The sequence below is a fragment of the Pan paniscus genome, chromosome 19, assembly GCF_029289425.2.
Source record: "Pan paniscus chromosome 19, NHGRI_mPanPan1-v2.0_pri, whole genome shotgun sequence".
Lineage (NCBI taxonomy): Eukaryota > Metazoa > Chordata > Mammalia > Primates > Hominidae > Pan > Pan paniscus.
This window is the reverse complement of record NC_073268.2, coordinates 82,055,605-82,073,109: the sequence shown is the minus strand read 5'-3', so window position 1 is coordinate 82,073,109 and position 17,505 is coordinate 82,055,605. Positions and strand designations below refer to the sequence as shown.

General features: G+C 36.2%; 1 protein-coding gene across 25 annotated transcripts in view; it reads left to right on the top strand.

Moving 5' to 3' along the window:
• The window catches only part of CEP112 (centrosomal protein 112), a 554,108-nt gene that overhangs the window by 154,679 nt on the left and 381,924 nt on the right, over positions 1-17,505 (top strand). For all 25 annotated transcript variants that reach the window (XM_063599331.1, XM_063599328.1, XM_063599327.1 and 22 more), the window contains 4 exons: positions 7,392-7,546; positions 8,163-8,292; positions 9,012-9,104; positions 9,850-9,909. In XM_063599331.1, coding sequence (XP_063455401.1) covers positions 7,392-7,546; positions 8,163-8,292; positions 9,012-9,104; positions 9,850-9,909 — 438 coding nt within the window. The remainder of the gene's footprint in view (positions 1-7,391; positions 7,547-8,162; positions 8,293-9,011; positions 9,105-9,849; positions 9,910-17,505) is intronic.

Here is a 17,505-nt window from a genome sequence, read left to right as displayed (position 1 = left end):
TGACATTAGCATGACCAGAACGGGAGAGCCAGAGGAGAGTGGAGAGAACAGGGAGAGGAGAGAGAGAGGTGGTCACGGGAAGAAGGAGAGCTGGAGAGTGGATGGATATTGAAATGTTATTTTTAGAGCATTCTGGTTGTATATTTTAAAATTTAGTTCTTAAAAATTATTATATTTTAAACCTGATAACTTTTGACTTTATTAATCTAAGCTAACTAAAGTATATGTTTAAGAAATCATTGGATAATGAGCCACTTTTATTTCCACACATATTTGGGAGACATTTTCTGGTAACAGATTATTTCTACTGGTCTGTTCCTTTAGCAAATAGATTATAATATCCCATTCATGAGTCTCATTTCTCCTGGAATGAGCATTTTAATAAAGGGGCTTAGAAATGAGTAGAATTTCACTAGCCAGCCCTTTATTATAATAGATTGTTCAAGGTAGAAAACACTACAGCCTTCAAATTACACAATTAAAAAATATCTTATTTTGGGACTGGTAATAATAGCAGTAATAATGTGGGAGGTTAAGAAAGAGACCTCAAGTATTGCAGTGTTGCATTTTAGCTTTTCTTTGTTTACTTTATGTTTTGAAATGATATGTCTACCCGAGGTATTTTTGCAAATTTATTTTATGTTAATTCCATGAGCAGAATATCAAAGTCCTGGAGAAGATGTAATGCAGTGGAATAGGTTTTGATTCAAGGAGATCTTGGGTCAAATTCTTTTTTGCTGCTTACCAGTTCACCAGTAGGGCAAGTGTGGCCGCGTTAATCAATTTTCCTAAGTCCTAGTTTTTTCATATTTAAAATGATGTTAATGATACCTACCTCATAGTTTTGCGGGAAAGAGAAATGGCCTAAAGCTGGTAAAACACTTAGCACAGTGCCTGACCTATAATGAGGGTTCAGTGGTGGCTGTTGTCATTATATTCATCATCAAAATACGTCGGTGGTCCATGAAGCCTTGGTTATTGGGCAAGAATTTTACATGTATGCACATTTAATGTGGTGTTAAGTTTTAGCCATTGTTTTCTCTTTTTCTTTTTATTGTGGTAAAAACACATAGTGTGAGATCTACCCTCTTAACACATTTTTAAGGTACAATGCAGTGTTAGTAACTATAGGCATGATATTATATGGCATATCTTTAAAACTTTTTTGTCTTGCGTGACTAAAACTCTGTACCCATTGAGTAGCAACTTCCCATTTTCCATTCTGTCTAGCCCCTGGCAATCACCACTCTACTTTGTTTATATGGGTTTGACTATTTCAGATATTTCCTATAACTGGAATCATGCAGTGTTTGTCCCTCCATGACTACCTTATTTCATGCAGCATAATGTTTTCAAGATTCATTCAAGTTGTAACATAAAACAGGCTTTCCCTTTTTAATGGCTGAATAATATTCCATTGCATGTATATACCACATTTTCTTTAGCTATTCATTCATCCATGGACATTTACATTGTTCAGGCTCCCCAGTGTGGATGTGTATTTGGAGGCTGACTTTCCCCCATCACACTTCGGGAGCTCAGTTTTTCGGCTGTCTTGTGGTGTTTTCAGTGGCAAGCTGTTTTATTCAAAGCGTCTGTGAATTCTTTTGGTTTTCCTAGTATGTTTCTGTGGTGGTTCTTGGAGCAAAAGTTCACAATGTGAGTCTCCAGATGCTGTTCTGTCCATCCAGGAGAGAGCTGCACATTAGTCCCATCTCCTATTCACCATTTTCTCTGGTTAATGCTATGCCGTTTATACATCTTGGCTATAGTGAATAATTTTGCATGGGAGTACAAATATTTCTTTGAGATCCTGACTTCAGTTCTTTTGGATAAATAAGCAGAAGTGTGATTGCCAGATCATTTGGTAGTTCTATTTTTAAATTTTTGAGGCGCCTCCATACTGTTCTCCATAATGGTTATACCATTTTTCATTCTCACCAGCAGTGCACAAGGGTACCAGTTTCTCCACAACTTCACCAACAGTTGTTTTCTGTTGGAACCTGAAGGTTTGTCAACAGGTGAAGACAAATAATGATGGGCAAGTAGCACGTTCACAGAGGTACTCACTTGTCGGTACTTACAATACATGCATATCCTCAAAAAGACTGGCCAGTAGTGCAGACCACAGCATTTAATAGGGCAATGAACAGGAACCACGTCCTCTCATAGTTCTGCTCCTTTTGAACAGGTACAGTCCTCGGGTTACCTATTTTAGTCACAAATCTCTTCCTTTCAGATCTGATAATTTTTTTCATCATTTTAATAATTCCTTAGTCAAAATTTCAAGTTCAGGCTGGGCGTGGTGTTACACGCTTGTAATCCTAGCACTTTGGGAGGCCTAGGTGGGCAGATCACTTGAGGTCAGGGGTTCAGGACCAGCCTGGGCAACATGGCGACACTCCATCTCTACTAAAAAAAAATATATATATATATACACACATATATATACAAAAACTTAGCTGGGCATGGTGGCGCATGCCTGTAGTCCCAGCTACTTGGGAGACTGAAGCATTAGGACTTGGGAGGCAGGGGTTGCGGTGAGTCGAGATTGCGCCACTGCACTCCAGCCTGGGCGACAGAGTGAGACTCTGTCTCAATGAAAACAAAAACGAAAACAAAAACAAAAAAAATTCAAGTTCACTTTATCACTGTTACTTTGTTCAATGATATACAGATAGCTGAGGTCACAATATTGCTTCAATGTCTATCATTTTTCTTCTCTGATTTGTTGGATATCTTTCTGTTTTATCTCTTTTTTTCTTTCTCTCATAAAAATAGTTTTATGCTTTTATCTGAGCATTTTTTCTCTCATCTCCACTGTATTTAATTATTCACATTGTAGAAAGAGAGCTGTCTGGTTTTTCTGGCTAACAGAAACCCTTTTTCTTTAGGCAAAGTCTGTGGATTTATTTATTTGTGTAATTCAACCCCCTTTGCCTTGGTTTATTTCTTTAGCAATTTGATACTTTCTAAAATTTTATGATGTTCACATTTATTTTGGATTCATATAAGGAAAAAAAGAAATAGATTTCCAGAAATTCTTTTAATATAGAGGGGAATATCTTTACCTCTATGTTGGATTTCTTGTATTTTATCTCTATTTTTTATAAAACATGCAAAAATCATTTTGATATATTCTATATTGGACAGATGTTTGTTATTTCCTCATTGTAACCCTGTTATAACCTTATAAAATGCTAATATTTTCTATAATATGGCCAGAAATCACTCCAGTTTTGAATATGGAAGGGACATTTTGACATTTTAGCAGTTATCCTGTTTTCATTTTTGAGAATACAGTAGTGCCTTGGTATATGCAGGGGATTGGTTCCAGGACCTCTGTGTATATCAAAATTGGCACACATTCAAGTCTTGCAATCAGCATTGTGGAGTCTGGGTACAGAAAAAGCGGACCCTTCATGTAAGTGGGTCTCACATCCTGTGAATATTGTATTTTTGATCACCATTTAGTTGAAAAAAAAATCTGCATATAAATGGACCCATACAGTTCAAACCCGTATCATTCAAGGTCAGCTGTTTTGATAATTGGCAAATGTTTATTGAATACCTACTACAAGCTAAGCAGTGTGCTAGAAAGAAACAGGAGATCTAGTGCAAATAAAGCAATGTCTTGGCTGTCTTAAGCTTATACTTTATTGTGGAAAACAAACAACAAAGAAAGAAAAAGCAAAAGAAAGGGTAAGAGGCCACAGAAATATAGGCAGTAGAGATCTGCTTATTTAGATAGAATGGCTATGGAAAGATTCCTTCACAAGATGACATTTAGGTGGAGAACTGAAAGAAGTGAGGAAGTGAGCTATGCAGGCCCCTGGAGGAAGATGCTTTAGGCAGAGAGAACAGTAAATGAAAAGGCTTTGAGGCTAGCTTGATGACTTTGAGAAACAGCATGGAGGCCTGTATGGCTGGAGTATAGTAAATGAGAGGGAGGGTGGTAGGAGATGAAATCAGAGGCCATGATAGTCTCTTCTTATTCTGAGTGATAAGAGAAGCCATTGGAGGGTTTTGCAAGAGAGTGACATGTCTGATTAATGCTTTAAAAGGATCATTTCCTTGAAGTTTAATAATTTTACTTATGTCTTGGCATTCTTCATTCTGTGTGACTTTTACAGTATACTCTTTCTATTTGTATATTATTTTCATGTATAGTTTTCTTGTATGTCATTAGGTACATTTTCTTGTTCTACCATTTCTGTTCTTTAGGTACACTAACTAGGTAAATGCTGGATCTCCATTTTGTTTTCTTCTATGTTGGTTGTTTGCTCTTACAGTTTTTACTTGCTCATAATGTTATTTCTTTCCCTTAATCAATCTCATCCATAGATTGCTTTGTGCAAAAATGGTTTGTGTGATTTTTTCATTCAGCATAATCTTTCTTGCTTCTTTTTCGTGCCAGATTATGTTGAAAGAAGCTACAGTTGGAATGTATGCATCTGTTATTATTGAACCAGCGATGTTATTTGCATGCCACTTAGTTTGTACAAGTGTGTTCTGATGACATTTTCAGGATTTCCAGCCACGAGACTTCTTCTTCTGGACTATTCCTGTAATTATATTTGATCTTCACTTAATTTTGTATGATGTCTCATATATTTTGAGTCAGGAAAGCACATGCCTCATATGTTTTACAGTTTCAATATATGGGGCATCTGCATGTCTATTTCTATTTTTCCTCTGATTTTATTTCTTGGTATGCCTGTTATTTTGTGATTAATTGCCAAACATTGTGCACAAAAAATAATAAAGGCTGTGGATGATGTTATCTTCTTCCAGAGAGGCTCTTCTCTCACTTCTGAGAGGCAGCTGGTGTAGAGACAGATCACTGGATCCATTCAGGGACTGAATTGACTCAAGGCTGAGTTGCAATCTTTGTAATCTTTGGTCTACTTTTGACTAACTTTCGCTCCTAGTGGTAGTCCTCAACACAGGTCTCAACTGAAAGCCTGTGATATTATTAATACTAGGGGCTCTCCTCCTTGGACAATCTATTTTACTCCTAAGTACACTGATACTGCAGAAAACTCTAGTGTGCTTTTCTGAGTTTTTTTTTTTTTTCACTTGGTTTCTTGGCTTCCTGCCCTGCGAATGCTAAGACTTTGACAAATTTGGCCAGGTGCAGTGGCTCATGCCTGTAACGCCAGCACTTTGGGAGGCCAAGGTGGGCAGATCACTTGAGGTCAGGAGGTCAAGACCAGCCTGGCCAACAGGGTGAAACCCCACCTCTACTAAAATTACAAAAACTAGCCAGGTGTGGTGGTGTGCACCTGTAATTCCAATACTCAGGTGGCTGAGGCAGGAGAATTGCTTGAACCTGGGAGGTGGAGGTTGCAGTGAGCCGAGATCCAGCCTGGACAGAGTGCAACTCCGTCTCCAAAAAGAAAAAGAAAGAATTTGACAAATTCTCTTGAGAAAACTGCTGGTGTGGTGCCCACTTCTCTGTGTGTTGCTTTTCTGAGGGATCTTGTTTCCTCAAGTCCTGGCTGCCTCGGCCACCATCTGCCTTTGTTTCCTTGCCCCATCCTCATCTTCCGTCATTGAAAAATACCTCTAGGGTAAAAGCACCTTACAGGATGATGCCTCATCTCTATGATGTTTTCAAACTGCCTTAGAAGTTCTCAAGTGCTTTCCTACTAATTAAATCTTTCACTGGCCATGGTGGCACACGCCTGTAATCCTAGCACTTTGGGAGGCTGAGAAGGGTGAATTGCATGAGGCCAGAGGTTTGAAACCAGCCTGGCCAACATAGCGAGACCCCATCGCTACCAAAAACGGTACAAAAATTAGCCAGGTGTGGTGGCATGTACCTGTAGTCTCAGCTGCTCAGGAAGCTGAGGTGGGAGGATCACCTGAGCCTGGGAGGTTGAGGCTGTAGTAAGCCAAGATTGTGCTACGAGACCCTGTCTCAAAAAAAAAACAAAAAAAACAAAAAACTGGGTTTTTCAGTTGTTAGCATTGGGAGTGTGATCTGCTGCAAGCTACTCTTTTATAGCCAATAATAGAATATCCTCTTGTAGGGTTTATTAGGATGGAATTTGCATTTCTATTTTTAGTTTATCTTGTCTGTTTTTGGTTTCCAAGAGACGAAGGAATACAAATCATCTTTATTCCTCCATCTAAAACTGGAAGGCAAAGTATATGTTCTTTGTTTCTTCCAGTTAATGAATACGCAGGACATAAAGGGTGTTTAGAATATATATTAGGAAATGGAAACTATTTTCTGAAAGGAGCTCCTAAAGCAGAGGGATAATGAAGAGACAAAGTGAATAAGATGCAGGAAGAAGAAATCAGAACTTCTGATGTTTGTCAGTCTAGAATTGTATGCATTTAAAGAAGTTAGCCTATAAACCATGCTTTTAAGTTAGATAAGTCATTTATATAGATTGGAAGCTGTTACACCAAAATTTAACTTGTATACCTATTTGGTATTGTAATGAAGAAAGGATGAGATGAAGAAAGGATGTCAGGGTTGTAATATTATCTAATGCTTAAACTGCATCTTTAAAATGGTTCTCTTAGAATAACACAATAGTTGAGTGCAACATCATACTAACCTATCCTTTTTGCTCACACTTATTAGAAGTTTAATTTTAAAACTGAAAATTAATTGTCCCTTCATCTAATGCTTGCTTACCCTAATTTTAGATAAAGTATCTAAAAGATGATAAATACCTTTATCCACATTTTAAATTGCAGTTCTACAAAGGGGAAAAATTCTAAATAAATATTAAATAATAGAGAAATGATTTAGTTGAGTGATAATCTTAATACTGTGGAAGAGTAGAGAAGTGCATTTTACAAAATGGCAAAGATGTTAAAAAATGAATAAAAATCTTGCACACTAACACAACTAATTAAATGTTCCTATACACTTAAAAATAAGTGTATCACTTATGTGAACACCTTTGTGCTACAATTTTGGGGTTATGGATTTCCTTTAAAAATACTATTACATTACTCTTATAACACATTTCAAAAACTTAAAATCAAACGCAAAGAACACTGGTAAGTAGTCAGCTAATGGCCGTACGTATAAAGAGGCATAGAGACTGAAACCTTCCTGAGGATAGGAACTTTGTCTTATTTACTGCTATGTATCTACATTCTTGAATATTACCAGCCTCAGTAAATATTCATTAAATGAACAAAAGGCTAAAAGTATATAACTGTGATGTTCTTATTTTTCTGGTAGTATGCATTGTTTTTTTAAAGACTTGGTTAAGTTCAAGGTTGATTTAATTTCTACTACCATGGTTTATGATACATTTGTTTTATTTATTCTTATAGATTATACGTGTTCCTCAAGCTTCTTACAGATACAAAAGTGTTACAACTGAGTCAGAGACTTTCTTAACCATGACCTGTTCTTTTAGAACCACATGATCAAAGAACTGGAGGCCCGTGTCCAGCAGCTGACTGGAGAAGCAGAGAACAGTAATTTACAGAGACAGAAATTAATTCAAGAAAAAGCAGAACTTGAAAGATGTTACCAGATAACGTGTAGTGAATTACAAGAAGTAAAGGCAAGGTATTGTCTGAAATCAGATATTTATCAGGGGTAGCTATAAAGTACTGATATTAACTGTATAAGTTATCTGCCAAAATTAATTACACCTTGTGCGTTTAGCCTTGGGAAGTTTCTAATCTAAATACTGCTGTTTGTTTGTTTGTTTGTTTGTTTATTTATGTATTTAGAGACAGGGTCTCTGTGTGTCACCCAGACTGGGGTACAGTGGTGTGATCATGGCTCACTGTATCTCAAACTCCTGGGCTCATACGATTCTCCCTCCTCATCCTCCCAAGTAGCCAGGACTGCAGGCATGCACCACCATGCCTGGCTAATTTTTCTATTTTTATTTTTTTGTAGAGACACGGTCTCACTCTGTTGCCCAGGCTGGTCTCAAACTCTTTTTCTGAAGTGATCCTCTTGCCTTGGCCTCCTCAAGTGCTGAAATTTCAGGCATGAGTCACTGTACCCAACCTGTTTTTAACATAAGCAGAATGTTTAGAAGCAGTTGACAAAATTGTGGATACTTATTTAATATATTGAATGGAAATGTATTTGGATTTAGCTGATTAAAAAATTTCATTTTAGAGATTGGTTTTAAATACATTGAAAGTCTATTTTATTCTCTTGTTTTTAGGCGTAACACACTGCATAAAGAGAAGGACCATCTTGTAAATGATTATGAGCAAAACATGAAACTGTTACAAACCAAATATGATGCTGATATAAACCTTCTAAAACAAGAACATGCTCTTTCAGCTTCTAAGGTATTATTTATGTTAATAGATAATCCACATGAAGTATTTATTCACTAAGCCTAGAGCCATAGATAGCCAAGTAGAAATTATTTGGCATTTGAAATTAATCTCTCTTTCACTTTATTCTTAAATTAACAGGAACTTCAGGAATTTTTATTGGTATTTAAAATGTTTAAAATTCTAAATGTCTACTATATAGCACAAGACAAATATTTAATAAACTGAATTCTGCTATAAGCTAATCATTTTAATTGCCAAAGTCTTAAAAGGAGGAAACATATAAATTCCAATGCTTAGTTGTATGAATAATACATTTCATAGAGTTACTATATGCGTTATTATTGTTTTGAAATCTTGGTTCTGCTTTCATTTTATAATTAAAACTTTGAAGTTTTCTGTAAAGCTATTATTTTTATGTCAGTGTTACATTTCCATAACATTAAATATTATGTAGCATTTAATTTCTATTTTTACTTTAAAAGATTATATTTTTATGTCAGCATTACATTTTCATAATATTTAATACTATGCTGCATTTAATTTATATTTTTACTTTAAAAGATTATTTTTTCTAGTATCTTTTAAAAACATTTTTCATTCAAATTTCTAGATAATTTTAATTCTGATTGGACTTTCAGGGGTACAAAAGGCATATTTTTTCAATCGGAAAGTATAATATGGTACAAAAATCAATATTCTGCTTTTTATTCTTCTTAAAATCCTTGTAGGCATCTAGTATGATTGAAGAATTAGAGCAGAATGTCTGTCAATTAAAACAGCAGTTACAGGAATCAGAACTTCAAAGAAAGCAACAACTAAGGGTGAGTCTTGTATTTCTACACAGAAGAACAATGGTCAAACACAGTTTTCTTGATTTAGATGTATCATTGAGAGTCAATTAAAAAAATAAAACTCAGAAATGCAGGTCATCTTTTCTGATTCTTTTATCGCATTGTATAATTTTACATTTTATTTATCTTAATAGAGATTGATGCTAATGAGATGTAGAGAATAAAGTACAATAATTTGAATTGGAATGATCTCTTTTGAGATTAGTTTTAAAAATAAATTTTATTTAAATATATCATTATTTTAGAATAATTTCCTTCTTTTAAATTACCGGCCAATCTTCATAATTTCTCTCTTTCTTTCCTTCTTTCTTTCTGTGTCTCTCTCTCTCCCTCTGTCTCTTTTGCACCTTTTAGATCTCTTTTCTCTCGTGATCAAAAAATACCAAGGACTGTTACATGATGTAACTTCAAATTTATCATTTCCATATTTATTGACTTGGTCATTTTTGAAGTAATCTCTTAATCCTAAGGGTCAGAAAGATTTTCTTACACTGTAAAGCAAGTGCTTTTGAGAATAGTAATATCTTCAGGTGACTAAGATTTTATGCCTCGTAATACAAAGCTACTCCAATTTCTACCTGTAGGGCTTACTTAGTAATATGCAAAACTCTGAACTAAAGTTTAACATTAAGTAGATTGATTTAATTAGGTTGCTAATTTTATTGACTCTAGTATAATTTAAAGTATAATAAATATAAACATTTATCATTCACAGGATCAAGAAAATAAGTTTCAGATGGAGAAAAGTCATTTAAAACACATCTATGAAAAAAAGGTAATATGTTTTATGGAAGCTATAAAATATTTAAAATGGCAAATGAGGCATTAATGCAGACTGATTTTTATGAAACCATACATTCTCACCTTTAAAGAACAACTTGTTTCTTTGTCTTTTTTTTTAGACAGAGTCTTGCTCTGTCACCCAGGCTGGAGTGCAGTGGCACGATCTCGGCTCACTGTAGCTTCTGCCTCCTAGGTTCAAGGGATTCATTCTCATGCCTCAGCCTCTTGAGTAGCTGGGACTACAGGTGTGCACCACCATGCCTGGCCAATTTTTGCATTTTTAGTGGAGAGGGAGTTTCACCATTTTGGCCAGCTTGGTCTGGAATTCCTGGCCTCAAGTGATCCGCCCGTCTTGGCCTCCCAAAGTGCTGGGATTCCAGGCATGAGCCATTGCGCCCAGCCAAGAATAATTTGTTTCTAAGTTAATTTCAGCTAACCAGTAATTAAATTTTGCTTATTTTTCCTGTTTATATAATAAACAACTGCTTCAGTTCAATTATTAGTTATATCAACATTAAAACACTGCTTGTGTGTTATATTTAATGAGTGAAGAGTACAGTTGGCCTTTCATATCCATGGATTTCACATCTGTGGATTCAGTCAAACATGGATCAAAAATATTCAGGAAAAAAAATTACACAAAGGTCCAAAACCATAACTTGGATTTGCTGTGTGTCAAGTACTATGTTGAATCCATGTGAATGAAGTGATGTGTAAGCATTGGATTAGGTACTATATAAGTTATTATGAGATGACTTAAAGTACATAGGAGGATGTGTGTAGGTTATATGCAAATACTACACCATTTTATAAAAGGGACTTGAGCATCCATGGATTTTGGTATCCTCAAGGGGCCCTGGCACCAATTCCCCATGGATGCTGGGGGACAACTGTATTATTATCTTAACCTCTCATAATAACATGTTGAAATTATATTTTCTTTCTACTAGTTTAAAACTACACAATCAATGGGATGTATTTGGTATTCTGTTGTGTCATATATGCAACAAGAACTTTAAACATTTAACAAAAGAACCTAAAACAATGAAAGTACTGACTACTACTTGAAAAAGATTAGCAATTGTTCCTTGTTGTTTATAGTACTATTTCAACTGACACATGTTGATATCCCTCCTGTAATAACTAGGGGGTTATTGACACACTTAATACCTTAGGCAGTAAAGTGCAGAGTTTTATAGATTTATTTTTAAAAATTTTGTGTGAATGTAACGGGTACAAGCGCAGTTTTTTTACATGGATATATTACATAATCATGAAGTCTGGGCTTTTAGTGTAACCATTACCCAAATAATGTACCCATTAAGTAATTTCTCATCCCTCGCCCCCTCCTAACCTCCCACCCTTCCAAGTCTTCAGTGTCTGTCATTCCACACTCTCCACACTCTACGTTCATGTGTACCCATTATGTAGCTTCCACTTATAAATAAGAACGTGGCATTTGACTTTCCCTTTCTGAGTTGTTTCATTTAAGATAATGTACATACAAACGGGGTGTGTGTGTGTGTGGTCTATATATATCTATGTGTGTGTGTGTGTGTGTGTGTGTGTGTGTGTGTGTGTGTGTATGCCACATTTTCTTTATCCAGTCATCCATTTATGGGCACTTAAGTTGATTCCATGTTTTGCTATTGTAAATCATGCTATGAGAAACCTATGAATAATGATCTTTTCCTTTGGGTAGATACCCAGAAGTGGAATTGCTGGATCAGATGGTAGTTTTATTTTTAGTTCTTTGAGAAGTCTCTATACTGTTTTCCTTGGAGGTTATACTAATTTACATTCCCACCAGCAGAGTGTTAGTGTTTCCTTTCTCTGCATCCTCACCAACATCTGTTATTTTTTGACTTGTTAATAATAGCCATTCTGACTAGAATAAGATGATATCTCATTGTGGTTTTAATATGCATTTCTCTAATATTCAGTGATGTTAAGCATTTTTTCATAGATCTGTTGGCCTTTTGTGTGTCTTTTTTTGAAAAATGTCTACTCATGCCCTTTGTCCACTTTATAATGGGGTTATTAATTATTATTATTATTTTGTTGCTGTTGCTGTTGTTGAATTGTTTGAGTTCCTTGTAAATTCTGGATATCAGTCCCCGGGCCAGATGCATAGTTTGCAAATATGTTCTCCTATTCTTCCGGTTGTCTTTTCACTCTATTGATTATTTACCTTGCTTTCTAGAAGCTTTTTTAAAATTAAATCCCATTTGTCTGTTTTTGTTGCTTGTGCTTTTGAGGTCTTAGTCATGAATTCTTTGATTAGACCAATGTCCAGAAGAGTTTTCCCTAGGTTTTCTTCCAGTATTTGTAAGGTTTCAAGTCCTACATTTAATTCTTTGATCCATCTTGAGTTGATTTTTATATATGGTGAGAGAGGGATTCAGTTTCATTCTTCTGCATATGGTAATTCAATTTGCTGAGCACCATTTATTGAAAAGGGTGTCCTTCCCCCAGTATATGTTTTTGTTGACTTTGTCAAAGATCATTTGGCTGTAGTTATGTGGTGGTGTTTCTGGGTTCTGTATTCTGTTCTACTGATCTATTTTTATGCCAGTTCCATGATGTTTTAGTTACTATAACCTTGTAGTATAATCTGAGGTCAAATAATGTTATGCTTCCAGTGTTGTTCTTTTTGCTTTGGATTGCTTTGGCTCTTCTGGCTCTTTTTTAATGCCATATGAATTTGAGGATTGTTTTTTCTAAGTCTGAGAAAAATGATATTGGTATTTTGGTAGGGATTGCATTGAATCTTAGATTGCTTTGTGCAGTATGGTCATTTTAACAATATTAATTATTCTAATCCGTGAGCATGAGATGTTTTTCCATTTGTTTGTGTCATCTACAACTTCTTTCATCAGTGTTTTGTAGTTTTCCTTTTACCTCCTTGGTTAAATATATTCTTAGGTTTTTTTTATAACTTGTAAATGGGATTGTTTCTTGATTTAGTTCTCAGCTTGTTTTTGATACATAGAAATACTACTGATTTTTATACATTGATTTTGTATCCTAAAATTTACTGAATTCAGTTATAATATTTAAGAGGTTTTTGGGGGGAGAAATTGTTAGGGTTTTTTAGGTATAAGATCATATTATCAATAACAGATAATTTGACTTCCTCTTTTTCTATTTGGATGGCTTTTATTTCTTTTTCTTGCTTGATTGCTCTGGCTAAGACTTCTAGTTCTATGTTGAATAGGCATGGTGAAAGTGAGCATCCTTGTCTTATTCCAGTTCTTATTGGGATTACTTTCAACTTTTCCCTGTTTAGCGTGATGTTGGCTGTGGGTTTGCCATACAGATCCTTTAATATTTTGAAGTGTATTCCTTCTATGCCTAATTTGTTGAAGGTTTTTATCATTAGGGTGTGGTCAGTTTTATCAAATGCTTTTTCTGCATCTGTGGAGATGGTCATATGGTTTTTGCCATTAATTCAGTTTATGTGATGAATCACATTTATTGATTTGCATATGCTGAATCATCCTTGCCTCCCTGGAATAAAACCCACTTGATCATGGTGTATTATGTTTTTGATGTGCTGTTGGACTTGATTTCATAGTATTTTATTATGGATTTTTGCATATATGTTCATCAGGGATATTGGTCTTTACTTTTTTTGTTCATGCTTTTAAAAATCAATTTTGTCAATCTTTACCTTTTAAGTAGAGCATTCATTCCATTTGCATTCAAGGCTAATATTCATATGTGAGTTTTTTTCTTGTTATAATGTTATCTAGTTGTTTTCTAAATTATTTGTTTCTTTTTTCTCTTTGTGGGTTGGTGGAGTTTTGTCATGTTGCTATTTAATTTCTTTCTCTTCCTCCTTTGTGCAATTGCTTTGTAAGACCTGTGAGTTTTATACTTAAATGTGTTTTTATGGTGGTGAATACTGACCTTTCATTTACATGTTTAGAACTCCTTTGAGCATTTATTATAGAACCAGCCTAATAGTGACAAATTCCCTCAGTATTTGCTTGTCTGGGAAATACTTTGTATTTCTTTCATTTATGAAGCTTGTTATGTCAGGATATAAAATTTGTGGTTGACAGTTTCTTTTTAAGCACTCTGAAGATCGGATCCCAATCTCTTCTGGTTTGGAAAAGGTTTGTGCTGAGAAGTCTGATGTTAGTCTGATGTTTTTTTTTCTTAATAGGTGACTAGATGCTTTTGTCTTGCTGAGTTTAGGATTTTTTTCTTCATGTTGACTTTAGACAACATCTGATGACTATTTCTCATGGTAAACTGCATCTTGCAATATCTTTTTCTAGTGTTTGTTGCACTTCTTGTATGTGGATGTTTAAATCTCTTGCTAGACTACAGAAGTTTTTGTCAATTATTTCCTTAAATAGGTTTTCTAAACTTTTTGCTTTTTCTTCTCTTTCAGGAATGGCAATCTTTTGTAACTTCAGTTGCTTTATGTAGTCCCATACTTCTCAAAGGCTTTGTTCATTTTTTTAAAATTTATTTTTAGTTTATTTTTGTTTAACTGGATTAATTCAAAAGTCTTGTCTTCAATTTCTGAGAATTTTCTTTTCTGCTTGGTCCAGTCAATTGTTGAAGCTTTCAACTGTATTTTGTAATTTCTTAATTATTCATTTCCAGAAATTATTTTTTTCTAAGATATCTATCTCATTGGCAAGTTTTTAAAATTTATATCCTGAATTGATTTTGTGATGTCTTTGTGCTGGTTTTCAGAATATCTTTTATCTCATTGAATCTCTTTAAAATCAGTATTTTTACTTCTTTATCTGGCATTTCTTTTTTTTTTTTTTTCTTGAGGCGGAGTCTCATTCTGTCACCCAGGCTGGAGTGCAGTGGCACGATCTCGGCTCACTGCAAGCTCTGCCTCCCAGGTTCATGCCCTTCTCCTGCCTCAGCCTCCTGAGTAGCTGGGACTACAGGTGCCTGCCACCATACCTGGCTAATTTTTTTTGTATTTTTAGTAGAGACGGGTTTCACCATGTTAGCTAGGGTGGTCTCGATCTCCTGACCTTGTGATCTGCCCACCTCAGCCTCCCAAAGTGCTGGGATTACAGGCATGAGCCACTGTGCCTGGCCTTTATCTAGCATTTCAAAAATTTTATTTTGGTAAGATTCATTGCTAGAAAAGTACTGTGTTCCTTTGTGGGTGCTATACTACCCTGCTTTTTCATACTTCTGGTATTATTATGGTGATTTATTCACATCTGGAGAAATAGTAACTTCTTAGTTTTGAATTTCATTGAAATGTAACTTTTTTTCTTGCGGATATAACTATGAAGTATGTTGGGTAGAGCTGTTTACTTCTGGGTATGTTGAATGTTAAGGCTTTGTATGATTTCCTTGGTTATAAATAGACTTAGTGTGGTGGCTTTCTCAAATACTGGTTGTAGTAGTGGTGTACCTGGAAGGTAAGCAGGCTCACAGCCTCCTAAGAAGCCACAGTGGCATTGATGATTGTGGTAGCAAGGGGCGTGGGAATCTTACGTTATTCCCAAGCACTGTGCATTTGTGTCAGCAGATTTACTATGGGGTTAGCAGGTCAACGTCCAGACCAGTAGGTGGCACTTTCAGGTAAAAAAGCCAGTTGATCTTGTAGGAATAAAGTTTATGCTTGACATTTGTTAACCATGAGAAGTACTTCATTGCCCAGACAATGGCTGGGCCATGGAATATTCAGTGGACTGGGTCCTGTGCTCAGTCTCAGTGGAGGCCAAATCTGGGCAGAGCTGGACTGGGCAAGTCTGCATTCACATCTCCCAACAGTAGGCACAAGCACCAGCCCTGACAGGGGTCTAGAGGTAGTCAGCAGGTGGCTGGAGATAAGGCTGGGCAAGAAACAGAGCAACCACTGCTGCACCAAGTTCTCTGCATGGGAAGTGATGGGTGTCCCACATGCCTACTCCAGGTGATCAGGAGGGGGACCCACCTCTCACTCTTCAGACCTGAGGGGGCTCACACCCCTATTCCAAGCAAGGGAGCCAGTTGGAACACTCAGAAATGTTACGTGCAGTTTTTTTACTTTATTTTTCAAAGCTGCCTGTGGCCACAAAACCTGCTACCCAGGCAAAACCATACCTCTTCAGCAACTCTCCTATTTCGGTCTATGAAGGAGGGGTATCCCAATTCTAGCACCCACAGCTGGATTGCACACCACACTTACCTCTAAGTTCTGGCTGTGGGGGCTCTTCCCCTGCTCCAGATCCAGCACTCCAAATCCTGGCCCAAGACTAATGCTGGTGCTGCCGCCACTGCTAGATTTCAGAGACCCGCCGAGCTTGATATGAGTTAGAATCAAGAATGGCATTGTCCTGTTGGGTCCCAGGTCTGGGACAATGCCTGGGGTACTTCCTGGTATCATTCCTTTTCACACGCTCCTGGCCTCTCTCCTAGTTATATCCAGGGCTTGGGAGGGATAGGGTGTTCCCCATGGCCTAGGTTGCACAGTTCCTCAGTAGACAGGTAGATTGCAGAGGGACATTCTCTTCCCCTCTCCTATATTGGAGCTTCACTCAGTTCTCAACCAGACCTAGCCACTGTCTCCCTGCTCACCTTCTCTTCCCCAGTATCTGAAGTTTTCTTTCACTTTCTGTTGATTTTTCATTTCCTTCTTGGACAAAATTCTTCCAAGTAGATGAGGCACGTTGGAAAGGCCTCTGGTCCACCATCTCGGGAAAAACAGAGTTCTATAGATTTCTGACTATGAAACTTAAGTTTCTAAATTCTTTTTTGCCATAAGATATAGAAAGTAAAAGAGTAGTTAAATGGCAAATGTTTGTTGCTGCTTTTGTCACTATCTGCTGTTTTAACATTTATCAAGTCAATCTACTTGTAAAATACAAAAATAATAGAAAATGAAAAAAGTTAACCTTTAAACTATTTAGAATACATACAAGTTAAAATTAAATATGGTTTATATCACAAAATGTTAAAAAACACTTTGTAATACCACCATCTTGTTTATCCATATAGTCACTCAGCAGATACCCATTAAATGGTTATATTGGGGAAGGTATTATATTAGGTACTGGGGTGGGGTTGAGGATGAATTAGACATAGATTCTGCCCTTCATGAGCTTAGTGTATAGGAAGAAATCTGTTTCTGTCATTTGGAAAAGTGTTTCTAGCAACACGTATTGACCTGCATGAGTGCTCTTTTAAATCATAATAAATTTCCTTATTGTTGCAGTTTTAATGCAGCTCAATACAAAATGTTAAGTATATTTCATATGAAATGGACATACTTTTTCATAATCCTTGCTTCCTGTATAAGGCATCAGTATCCTTTAGGTGTATTGTTTGTCCGCTGTTCATTCTTTGGGCAGATCACTGGCTGTCCATCCATTAAGGAAGAGCTTCCTGGCTTCCTGCTCTGTTGCAGTCTGGTAAGCCCTCTTCCTGATATCCTGGTATGTATGTACCTGTGAGACAGACAGGCTGTAGTGAGGAGAAAGGGATGCACTGGCTATTTGTAAAATAAGGTATTCCTATCCCAAACTTTATTACATCCTGCTGAGGACTGTTACGCACATAGAGATAGACCTAGAAAGGAAATCTTTCTTCTACCATTATCTTTTCTTGGGTATTTAGC